Source organism: Tinamus guttatus, unplaced genomic scaffold (assembly GCF_059628265.1).
Source record: "Tinamus guttatus ecotype Peru unplaced genomic scaffold, ASM5962826v1 Tinamus_guttatus_pri_ptg000038l, whole genome shotgun sequence".
Taxonomy (NCBI): domain Eukaryota; kingdom Metazoa; phylum Chordata; class Aves; order Tinamiformes; family Tinamidae; genus Tinamus; species Tinamus guttatus.
In genome coordinates this window covers 4,202,713-4,215,595 of record NW_028288572.1, presented here as the reverse complement: position 1 = coordinate 4,215,595, position 12,883 = coordinate 4,202,713, and the positions used below count along the sequence as shown (strand labels likewise).

Below are 12,883 nucleotides of genomic sequence, written 5' to 3'. Positions count from 1 at the left end.
GGGAGGTAGATAAAACCCTCCCTTTCTGCATCATTTCTGACTGCTTCTGGTGGATATTGTGCCCTGCACAATAATGAGAGCCAGTTTACCCTTTCAGTGCATTCACCTAATAACTTGGTTTAATCGATAATGTGATTGATAAGAAAAAGCTTGTATCTAAATGGAAGAAAGTTTGGCTTTGAATTCAGTAGGGCTTTTATATGTCATCTTAAAAGTACTCACATCCTGTTATTCGAGTCCCAAAGCTGACACAGTCTGTTAGAGAGTGACTTGCAGGGCTGCTTCTGGTTAAGGCAGAGAAGGATTTGCCCAGAATAGTGTACAAAAAGAAATTTTACTTATTCAAAGCATTATTGTTGATGGAAGAAAGATACTCTGTCTCCCCATTTTTATCTGGAAATCAGAGTCCTGGTAGATTATGGAGGAAAAGGCATTTATGTCTCAGTCTTTCTTTGTATTGCTGGACTGACTTGTTGGTTCCCATCTCACTCAGTGCATTAGTGTTTGCTACAAGCCTGCCTTACACATCACAGAAGCTTCTTGAGTTGGTCCCAAAGGTTTTTACTCCTCTGCTCTTGCAGGCAGACCATGTCGAAAAGATTTTGAAAAATGACATTAATGTCTTCAGGTATAGCCCTGCAACCTGGATGTTTTGTGAGCTTCATGGCTCTGCAGCATGCAGAATTAGACATCTAAGGAAAAGAAATGCAGGACACTGAGATGCCACTTTGCAAGAAATAAGAAGGCCCAAAATAAATAATAAGAAGGAAAAGAAGAAGAAAAGACCATTGTGAAAATACTTTAAATATAGCCTTTTAGATACTAGTCTTTTGAGCCTTTGGGAAAGAAAATATACTGGTTGCCTATTTGCAGCATATTTATTTTTATGTACAGAAAAAAACAGAATGTAAACAGTCTCTGTTTGTTAGCTGTTAGCAAAATAAATAACCATTGAAACTGAAGACATCCTCAGACAGACATAAAGTACTGTTGTCTGTCAGTGCAGCGATAATCTTTGGGCACAAAGTGCAAAGAAATTTCATTCGCTGTTTCTGGGCGTTTCTGAATCCAGCTTAGATACTTCATGCAAGATCAGACTGTAGCCAAACTCAAGCCTTGCTGTAAGTGGTAGGAAGCAGTCAGGGAATGGCAAGGACCTTGGCTATCCTGGAGATCAAGCCAGATGGTCTAACAGATACTTCTGGCTGTTAACTGAATGCAACTGAGCCTGGAGAAAATAATGTTTTACAGCTTGTCTTATTTGGAAAGGTAGAAGTGTTGGGACTCTTAAGTGGTTTGAGGATGGACTTTTCACTTGATTTATCCCACTCTCACTTCTGGGGTGGTATCCTCACTATTTCTGTTGTCTGTGGTGGTATTTCAGCAAACAAAAAGCCTGGTTCAGGAGGATCCTGCAGCCTTAAACCTGTGCTTACTTAGACCCTAGACCTGTGCTCACTTGAGGGAGTACAGGCATCAGAGAGATGAACACACTTCAAGCAGGGTTCGCAGTTTCAAGTCAGGCTGGAAAAACAAGAGATCATGATGTGAGAAAAGGAAGAAGCTTTTGTTTTACAGAGAGTGGGTGATTAAAAAGCAATTGCAATGAAGTTTCTAATCATTCAATCTGTGGTGAATCATTTTTGAAAAGCTTTGCAGAAATGAGTTTCCAGAGGAATTAGAAGATTTAGCACTGCAGCACATATGGCAATTGTCTTTTCCAGGTGTGCTAGGACACAGAAGCAAAGCCTGCAGGAATAGTATATATATTCCTACTTGTTATCTCATTGGAATAGCAGCATGGGGTGCTATTTAACTAAAAGTTCCTGAACCGTAAGACATCTGAAGTGGAAAACTGGGTTTGCATAGATGAAGATACATTTAGATGTGACCAACAAGCTGGGAGAGATTTGGGATACTGTTGGTACAAGTCTGAGAGGTTCAAGAGAGAGGTTTGCAAGAGGCTTGAAATTCAACTCGACTGACCACAGCTTAACATCGAAGCTAGACTGCATCTTCATATCATATCAGTTTTCATTCATCACCTTCTGACCATTGTGAGCTGCAGCATTTCCTGGCTTCTGGCTAGCTTAGCCTCTAATTTTGAAAAGAGAAGTAAAAAATACTTGAGAAGTTGCTGATCACTGATCTAAATGGAAAGCTTTACCTTCAATTTTTGATGCCATTACTTGCAAAAACTAGCTACAGTTAATCTGCATTCATTGCTGTGTTCTCCTTATTCCTGTAAATTTGGAGAGAGAACGTAATACTGCTGTTCGGGATGGCACAACTCAGCAGCAGTTTGATACTAAGTGCTTTCATATGGTCATTGCCAAAAATGTCATCAGACTTTCCTATGATGCTAGTGGCCAATCCATGCGGATAACCAAAACAAGAACTACACGTGCCTCAAGTTCCATATAAGCCCTCTTTTACATGATAGTCAGATGGAAAGTGCTCTGTGGCACCAGGATTGCTATCTTCATTTTATAATAGATCTCCTATTTTTAGAGGCTTGTTTTCTTTTTTTTTTTTTTTGTGAAGATCTTTGTAGTTTTTAAAAGCAATAACTCTTGTATTTATAGGTGGAGGTTGATTCTTGAAGAATTAAAAAAGAGAGGACTAACAAAATGAACAGTGTTTGTTGGTTTGAGCTGATCTCATGATTTTTGGTTTCCTGATTCATAATTCTGTCGTTTTGGTGGTAAAGAGCATCATTTAATGGAAATGAACAGTCCCACTACTCCTTCTAAATCTGTCTTAACAGCACTGCTTTTTAAAGCACATAACTCCTTCGTTACTAGTTATTGACATAAATCCTATAAGGAAATTACAGGTTCTTCAGGGAGAAAAAAAAAAAAAAACCAGAAATGCTGAATCCAATTATGTTATTCTTTGTATGTCTTGACTCTGCCTACTAGTATTTAGAAGAAATTTTATTCTGGGTTGCACCAGCTTCTTCTTTCACTTATTTGTTCCTGAGTTCTGTGATCAGGATGAGGGAAACAATGAGCTTGAATCGTGGTGTGAAAAACTGAGAACTTGGGCAGTTTTGCTTGCCTAACTTCTGCAGCAAGCGAAGTCATACTTCCAAAGCTTGGAACAAATTGCAAATGCACCAAGGGAAGGGAACATAAAGCTATTTCTTCTGAATTCCTTGAATGATGCCCCAAGTTCCTCCACCACCCACTTCAAGTCCTCCCCCCAGGTTTTATATGAGTAACAGTACTGGTCTCCACATCTCTGCACATCACCGGGCTCTACTTTCAAAGCAATGCAAGACATGCTTCCTCAATGCGGATGTTATCAAAAGAAACAGACTGAGGAAGTGGCTGTTACCATGGAAAACAGAGGGAAAAAAAAGTAGAGAGAGACAAAAAAATAGAGCTAGAAAGCCTCCTGTAACCACTCATTCGAAGAAGGGAAAGTATCACAGCTAGAACAAGGCTCCAGAGAAGCCCTCTGTCCTTGACTTCTTCCCTGCCACCCCTCAAATACAAATGCAGAAGTTTTGAGTCTTTCTCTTATTCTTAAGGCTTGAATCATATCTAAGTCTATCCGCTTTACATCAGGTCCAATGACATGAAAATTTGGCCGTCCAGCCTTTCTTCCTTGTGGAGGTGTCTTGTGGGACACTTCTATTCAGACCCTTTTGCACTTGCCATTTGACTTGGTATCTTCACCCAGGGGCAGACTTTTGGTCCACATATCCAAATGGGGCAAGGGAATTTTGCACAGGTTCTCAAATGCCTAACATGAGATGTGCTCAAAACTAAGCATAACTTAAAATGCTTTAACTGTTCCCAGAAAATTTTGTGATTATATGTGTGTCATCTGATCATAGTGCTCTGTTTCCCCGTCAGATTCAGCCTTGTAATTAGGCAACTTTTTTCCACTTTTAGAATTTGGGAAACTGAACTCCTCTAATCTTTTATCTATTATTCACGTCACTCAGAGGTACTGGACACTTGATAAAGGATGCTGAGCACCTCCAGAGCTGGTGTTTAGGAGTAAATCTGCAAGGCTGGAGGGCTGTGGTGTTGCCTGATCCTAGGTGTAAATTCTCTGCTACACCAAGGTGGCCCCCCAATTCCTTGCTCCAAGTGAAGAGCCGGGAGGCTACTGTTCTGGTGAAGTCAATGTGGGGAAAATATTTTCTGAGTTTTCTCTGTTGCAGCTCTGGCGAACATGTCAGAGGCCAAGGCAAGAAGGCAGTGTTCTCTGCATCCTGGGGACTCACCCACACAGTGATGCTCTAATCGAGGATATTTTTCTTTCTTTCTTTTGAACAACTGAGTCAGCGCACTTAGTCTGCAGCAGACAAATATCCTGCCTTGCAAACACAAAATAGGCCACTACAAGCCCAGATGAGGATAAAGATTTTACTCAATCAAGCTCTCATCTAATTGAGGGTGGAACTGAGGAGTAATACCAAGGGCTGCTTGTTCCTTTTCCTGTATTTCTTCTGCCTTCTCAAAACTGGAGATGATGCTTGTTTTTGGTCCCTTGGGATTGACCATCTTGGCTTTCTCTCTTGCTTATCTGCAACCAACCGGTAATGCAGTTATTAAGCTAAGAAATAACTGTGCTGTGATCTGTTTCCCAGAACCCGAAGAAACAAAGAGAAACTTTACAGGAAGGTAGTGACACGGGAAGCTCTAAAGAGAGAAAGCTGAAAAAACTCTCTCTGCATCCACACAATAACCTCTTTCTAATTATTTTTGGAAAGCAATTTCACCACTTGTGACCAATGCTGTGCTATTAGAATCAATGGGTCTGCTTGTTGAAAATATATATAAATATATATATATGTATATATATACGTATATATATAAAATGACCTGGGTGCCTGCTAGAGCTGCACAAAGTTCCCCAGACTCAAAGTTTGAGTCAGTTTCAAACTGAGGATTTGATTTTTGCTTTCTATTTCTTTTAAACTTGCTCCTCACTAAGTTGTTTTTTGTTGTTGGTGGTGCGTTTTTTTTCCAGACTTATAGTTATGCCTTGTGCAAGTTCAGTTTAAAGGAAGCTTATCAGTTGAATAGATCAGGGTCTTTCATATCATGTATCTGCCTTTTTTTTTTTTTGAGAAGAAAGAAGCTAATCTTAGCAGTTATAGTAAACTTATCTAAATGTTTGGAAATTAGTCATTTGACCCATGTCATAGTTATTCTGTTCCAGGTCAGATCTTATCAGATTTATGCTAATTTATCTGCATTTTAAATAAGCATTTTTTGTGGTTATTCAAAAATAACCATCTTTTCTTAATGAATTCGCTTCCAATGCTGCCACAGCTGCAGGGAAGATGGGAAAGGAGTTTGGCCTAGAGATTGGACTTTAATGGGTGCTCTGATTTTGACACTGCTCTGGTTTTGGTTGGGGCCAGGCTCTTCTCCATGGTGGATGGTGACAGGACGAGGGGTAAGGGGTGTAAGCTGAAACATAGGCAGTTCCACCTCCCTGTGAGGAAGAACTTCTTTCCTGGGAGGGTGACAGAGCGCTGGAACAGGCTGCCCAGAGAGGTTGTGGAGTCTCCTTCTCTGGAGATCTTCAAAACCCACCTGGATGCCACCCTGTGCCACGTGCTCTGGGTGTCCCTGCTGGAGCAGGGGGGTTGGACTAGATGATCTCTAGAGGTCCCTTCCAACCTTAAGGATTCTGTGATTCTGTAATGTTTTGCAAGCTGAGCTCCAGATCTAGCTTTAAATTACCAGGTAGTGTTTCTTCACTGTTAATTTTTAATACTGCAACATCAGCCCCCAAGATGTGGAAAAAAAAAAAGGGAAATTAGCTTGATTTTCATATTAGCAGCAGTACTAGCAAAGAACTCAAGAACATTTTCAATATATATAGCTAAGTCTGGGATGTTGGGATATAAAACAGTAATTGCATAAGAAATAGGTGAGGTTTGGAAGCATGATCTGTGCCCACACATGAAGCTTATGATGTGCACCTCAATAATCAGTGCATGGTAAAGCTCAGTGAAAGCCGTGATCACTGTCAGAATAAAGTAAAAAGGAAATTCATGGAAACTCCCGGTCACTGTGTCCAGTTTACAGCTATTGTTGATACTGTAACATATACCACAATTAATATTAATTCCTTAAGACCTAGATTAAGGTGGGTTAAGCTTTTGTTCCCACTGTCTTTGCTCATAGCTGTTCTACACCCTTACTTCTCTTTGGATCAGCTATATTAGAATGTGTAGTCTTAAGTCATATGTGGCTCTTCTTCATTGAATCATTCATAAAGATCATGCCCACTGTCAATCTTTGTTTTTTTAAAGTTAAGCAAGCAAGACTCTATTTAGTCTCCTCTTATAAAGTGGGGCCTCCATTCATGATGTGCCTCAGAGCAACGTTTTTATATTTGTTTTTGTCTGAGTGTGTCCAGCAAATTTTTCAGATGATGATATTGTGTGGATGATCTGTGACTTTGTTATAGACTGAATGTGGAGATGATTCAGAGATTTTTCAAAATGTCAGTGGCAGGGATGAGAAACAGCCAAAACCTCTCCTCCTCCCCCTTTGCTTTTATCATTAGGACATGTTTCCTATTTTTAGAATATCGATTTTCACATTCAGTGACCATCTAGATTTTGTTCCTCATCCTTTGTTACCTGCACTAGAAGATCAGGTATTTTGACAGGATGCATTGACCAAGAGCCTTCATTTTCCAGGGGGGTTCAGCTTTTTCTCCAGCATCCATCATAACTGAGAAGAGAGCAAAGACCCAAGCAACAGTTCTGGCTGAGGATTTGGGATGCCCTTCATCCACCAGTGAAGAAATTATAACCTGCCTCCGCCAGTTGCCTGCTCGTGTCCTCAATGATGCACAGACTAAGGTACACCATAGCAATATACATGCCATCATGTAAGGAACTAACAAGCAGTTCCCATGGTAGGAAGCTGGGAGAAAGCTTGAAAAATACATTTCAGGCTGAATTCTTGTGAAAGAGGAACCAGGAAGGCTTAGGTGCATGATACTGATGTCCACAATGCACCAAACGTCAGCGAAAATATGCACAGCTGCTTCTTAGATTAAAATCCCTTTACACTGCATTGATCATATCTTCCAAAATGATTCTAAATATATTTTTTGCATCCTTTCAGTTCTGTCTCTACTGCCAGAGGATGCTATGCTCAAGGAGAATCAGGTCTCTGTAGCTTTGATAGTAGCTTTTCTGCAGAAAAGGAAGTGGGAAGGGATATCAGTGTTTTGACTCAACCCTGAGCTTGTGCAACCTGGAGTACAAACAGTTTTGTAAATGGATCACTTTACCCACGGAGGAAAACATTCACTGGCAATGTATTTTCCAGTCATGCCCATCATTGAACCAATCTCTAATTTAAAATATCATTTTTCATGACTAATAAGGCCTCCATTGTCTTGGGCGTCAAAGCTCTTAGTTTTTCTGTTGAGCCTGACATCTAAAGCATTGCTTCCTGCCAACTGGGGGTTTGCAGCTATATTAACTGATCACTTGTCCTCTTTAAAGGACTCAGTTCAGTTCTCTGAAAAATAGATGAATTGGAAACAATGAGGGTAAGCTAATGAACTGCATTATTGCTTCCTTCCTAACCTAGCTCCTTGCCATAAGCGGACCATTCCAGTACTGGGGTCCAGTGATGGATGGAATTTACCTCCGGGAACCTTTAGCTAAAGCCCTTCAGCGTCCTCAGCTTCGGAAAGTTGACCTGCTCATTGGAAGTGCTCAGCAGGATGGGTTGATCAGCAGAGCTAAGGCAATTAAGGTAGGAAGAGACACACTATTAAGGAATTGATGGTAGTGCTTTTATTATATGTATGTAGTAATTCTTTGCTAGCTGGACAGATTCTTTCTGATTTCTGCAGTGCATGAATTATACTCCATACAAATATGTAAGGGTATTCTCCATCATCAGCCAATCCTGTTTTGGCTGATTAATGGAATGATCATACCTGTTGACTAACAATTCAGGGGAAGATATGAAGAAGTGAGAGATCAACACTGATGTAGTCTGCCTTAGTATCTAGCAACAAGTTTGACTGACTTGAAAATCCTTTCAATATTGCAATCTCATTTTTACCCTACTAAGAAGAAAGCAAAGTCATATTAAACTTGACTGGTAAGGTCTTGACTGTGGGGCATGGCTCAGTTAGTTAGTCTTTTTCATGCCAACTATTTCTGTGCCAATCACTTTTCTTCATGCCTGTAAGAATTTTTCCTTCTTTTAAGATGCCTACACAAGGGCTAACTCTGACTCAGAACTAAGTATTGGCCTCATCTGAGAGCTACAGTGAATAGGAATAACCTGCTGAAGTGAAGTTTTTGTGCTTTGCTTTGGATATAAAAGCCCTCAAAAGCATGAAGATCTTCCTGAAGGGTTTTTGCATCCTCTTGTGAACCCTCTTGCACTATCTGTTCTTGAGCATATCAACCTCTTCCACTTCAGCTGCCCAGCTCGACAATAGGAACAAAAACACTTCCCCATTTAACATTGCTAAATGAGACTGCATGTTGCAAAGCGCTCTAGTGTAAGATAACAGAGTCAACAAGAGATTCTAAGACAGCAGGAACTATTTTAAGGGTTATCTACGTGAGCTGAAGGTCTGCTGCTATCTTTCTGTAAATGTGTATATCCCATCTCATGGGAGGCAGTAGAAAGAACCACTTTCTTTGCTCTAACCAGTAACGCATAGACCATTTCACTTCAGAATTATTGGGAAAATGACCCCTTTGAAAAAAGTTTTTTTTAAAAAAAAAGAAAAAATGATATTGCATTAGTCTCCATCAATTTCTTCTCTTATTTCATGTATCCTCCTTTTCTTTTGTAATCAATTAGAAGTAGAAATCAGGTATAGAATCAGAGCTGCAGGTAATGATCCAAATTCTGTTAGAGGGGAATAAACCTTAGTAGTAACAGTACAAGTCATGTGATGAAGATTAGGAAGTGAAATTCTTTCTCTTACTACTACTACTTCCACATGCTACGGTGGCCAGGAAAAACGAGTTGATGAAATTCCATGCAGCAAATCATGCTGTCAGTGAAACCTTCAAGTGTGAAAGCCAGCTATGTCAGGTTGAAATGACAAGAAAAAACACTTGCAACTGTGTTTACCATTGTGATGGTAAAATGATGCCTTTAAAAAAGGAAAAGATGGAATATATTCTTTATTTACAAGCTTTTAGGAAATACCAGGTCATAAGGTTCAAATAGTTAGTACAAACCTGAGAAATGGTTACACTGACCTTAACTTGAGAGAGATGTTTTAAAATCTCCTTCTGTTGGAGAGCCTCTGATATCCCTTGGCAAGGGTTTAACTATCTTTAGTTAGAAGAACACTTCCTTTTTCTGGCATTGTATATAGTATCTAAGAACCTCACTTGGTGCTGCTGCTGTAAATCAAAAACTCTTTTCCAGAAAATTTATACTATTCATGGTAGGCAGTTATATTTTTTCTCCCTTTTGACTTCTGCAAGTCATTCTTCTGCAAGAACATGCATTCATGTTCTTACTGAAAATGGATTTTTTTTTAATCTACATTTTCCTGATGTTTCTCCCTTCCTGTATCTTTAGGTTTCAGAATTGAGGAATACGAATTTGCCCATCTTACTGTCTTAGATTGCTTTCTTAAAGATGTGCTGCAAGGTTAAAACTCCCAGTTCTTCTTTTTTTTTTTTTTTTCTCTTGTCCAAGCCAAGCACATAGTATATTAATTGCTGGGAAATCTTTGTACTTCCTCCTTCATTGAATTATTTATAAAAATATATTTTGCAGGTGCCTATGAGCATTGGTGCATTATAGGCATGATCATGCATGGTTGCAGTCAAACTTAGCTAATAATATCCTGAATAAGCTACAGGCATATTTAACCCCAGTGGCAGAATCCAACACGTGTGCTGATTCTTATCAAGACATCTGTGCCCAATTTCCTGAATCAGAATATCGTGAGGAATTGTGATGTGGGCTAATGCTCCTTTCCTCTTCTCACAGTTGATCTAGTAGAACGTTTTGAGAGGTCCTATGCTGTACCTCCCTCTTCTACCTTAGTTATTTAAAGGTTTCTCTCAAAGCGGATCTGGCTTGCATCTGTTTGGGAAAGTCCAAACTATTTTCCTGCATATTCTGAGGAAAGTGATGACTTGACTAGATAAAGCATTGAATTGTGCTTAGTTCCCAGTTTGCCGGTGACTGCAACCAGCTGTTTAACCTAGCCTGTAAAAAGGGAATCAAACCCTTCTGGGGCCAAACTACCTTCTCTTATCAATATTGCAACATGGAGAAAATCCACCTTTGATTGTGGATATGCTCCAATCCTGTAGTGAGAATAACCATGCAGGTGCCTGGGTAGATAAATGGCACAGCTAAATGGTCCCGGGATTGAGTGCATGAAGCTGGCGAGATTCTTTGTTCCCATCTCATATAGAATGACAGATTCAAGCATAGCCAGATGCAAAGAGTGGCAGATGGAAAACAGAACACCACAAAACAAAAACATTTGGGTCTTGTTGGCCACTTGCCTCAGTTACTGGGAATATCTGTGCTAGCAAATTCAGGAAATCCTGCCTGGGCTTGCTCTCTTAGTTTTGATTCTGTAAATGATGAGGAGACACTTTTAGCCACATAGATACAAGGCTGCTTGAGACAGGATGCAGATCTTATCCTCTCAGACCACAGGTCCAGTCTTACGAGTGGGGCTCAAACCTCCAGGCTGCATGCAGACTTGGAGGTGGTAAATCCTGTTTGCGCCATGTTGCTCTATGGGACTTACTGGTGTTTGGCTGTGCAGGGTGTTTCGCTTGGTAAGACTTTCAAAATTAACAATGAAAGAAAATGACAGGAGGCACAAGAGAAACCAATTCTATGTTAGCAAAAAGTGTCTGCTTATCAGTAAAGGTGATGTTTGTAGCAGAGAGCTGAGCATTCATGCTGTCTGTCCTTTCAAGGAAGTGACTGCTTTATGGCACTCACCTGAATGCTTATCCATGGGAACTGAGACGGATTTATCACTTCCTGGGACACTTCATACTCATCCCCAGTGCAGCCATCAGATGGCTGAGACTAAATGAGAAATAAAGCAGAGTCTATTAAGCGGATTGCATGTGGTACCATAATACACTATTATGTGGCATATAGTGCTATTAAGGCTGAACCTGTTACCACAATTCCCCAGGCAGATTATCAGGATATTAGCTTTGAGCAGTCACAGATTTGGGCTGCTGAGCGAGAACCTCTAAAATTGGTTATTTCAATCCCCAGTGAGGCAAAAATTTATCGCTGTTATATGTGATGCTCAGCTGGGAGGATCTGATGGTTCCCATTGGCACTGAATATACAAATTCATTCATTCTGATCTATATGTGTGTTTGTTAGTATATGCATGTATGGCAGTAGAGAGCTTTCTATATCCACCAGTACATCCTGGGCCCCCTCTGCATTGCAAGGATTGTTAATTTTCTTTCTATTTAGTAGACTAAAGTTGCACTTTCTGTGTTTCGTTTGTTTATTCCCTTAGTACAAATCTAGCTAGCTGTAGAGTCCACAGCAGGGAAATGGTGAGGAGCAGAAGACAGAAATATAATCTATCTCTTGTAAGCAACCAGATTTCTACTTCCACCACAGTAAAAGTATTCAGCTGTATGCAGATGGCAGATATATATTAACTGTGATGACCTGAGGAGCAGTGTCCTGTTAAATGCCATCAGTGGGGAGGACAGGCTAATATTTGCCCTTCATTTCATCTTGCAGCTAGCTGGAGTTCTTGAGATCCCCCTGGTGAACTGCTAGTAGGCTTTTCTTCATGTCTTGCAGAGATTATCAAAAGCCGTTAAGGCTTTTCATCACCAGAGCAGTGGAAAGCAGTGTGCCTGCTGTCCTTAATTACCTTTCTCACCTATTTAGAAAATGTGTTGGAAAAAAACACTGTAACTCTGAGGTCAATTGCTCTTAAAAGCATTAGCAGAAGGTAGAATGTACTTTTTTTAAAAATGTTTGTATTATCATGTTAATGTCAGATCTTTAAATTATATTGCAGTCAAAATGACTCCTGAAACAAAATGCCCCAGTGTGGTTTTTTTGTATATGGTTAGAATGAAAAATCTCAAAATATCTTACAGATGCTATTTCTATTTTTCATCCAGCTCTGCCTGTTGAATCTTCTTTCAGCTGGCTTAACACACCCCAGGGACCCCAGTCTATTATCAATGCTGAGAAGGGTCACCAGAATTTGGGGGGCATTTTGAAGATCACAGAAATTAGTTCATAAGCACAAGAAAAGACCTAGGAACGACCACACTGAGTCAGAGCAAAAGCTCATTTAATGCAGAATGCTGTTTTCAGCAGTGCCTAAGAGCGGATGCTGGTAAGAACTGGGCAAGTAAATACAGTACTTCTGCCCCATACTCTCCCAGCCTCTAGCATTGCAGCTCAGGGGACGTCCTAACCCGAATTGGTCTCTCTGTATTTGAAAAAAATCAACTGTTTTTTTTTCCCATAAACTGTGCACTGAAGGTGATACCACCATCTCTTTCATTTCTTATTTTCTTCTTTTCCAAAAGTCGTATTTTTGTGATGCTTGCTAGATGAAGAGAGAGTGAAGAATCATCAGAGTACTAGAGTACCCGATCTGTCCCCAATCTATTTTTTTCTCTCTTTCTCTATTTCTATCTTTCAAGTATCCATGACTAGTGAAGAATAAGGTACCAAATCCATTAACAGAAACAAAATGAAAGCATTGTAGGAAAGTTCCTTTGGACAGAACACTCTGCACTTAAGAGTTTGGGCTCTGGTGTGCTAAACAAACACATCTATTCTTAACCATACTCACGACTAAAACCACCAGCATCAGTCACCAAATAAGAGATCTTGTCAGATAGCTAGAAAGCAGCACCACTGCTGCT

General features: G+C 40.1%; 1 protein-coding gene across 1 annotated transcript in view; it reads left to right on the top strand.

Moving 5' to 3' along the window:
* TG (thyroglobulin) overlaps positions 1–12,883 on the top strand; it is a 143,574-nt gene that overhangs the window by 108,001 nt on the left and 22,690 nt on the right. Inside the window, exons 42-43 of the mRNA XM_088534927.1 lie at positions 6,680–6,844; positions 7,587–7,754. Coding sequence (XP_088391053.1) covers positions 6,680–6,844; positions 7,587–7,754 — 333 coding nt within the window. The remainder of the gene's footprint in view (positions 1–6,679; positions 6,845–7,586; positions 7,755–12,883) is intronic.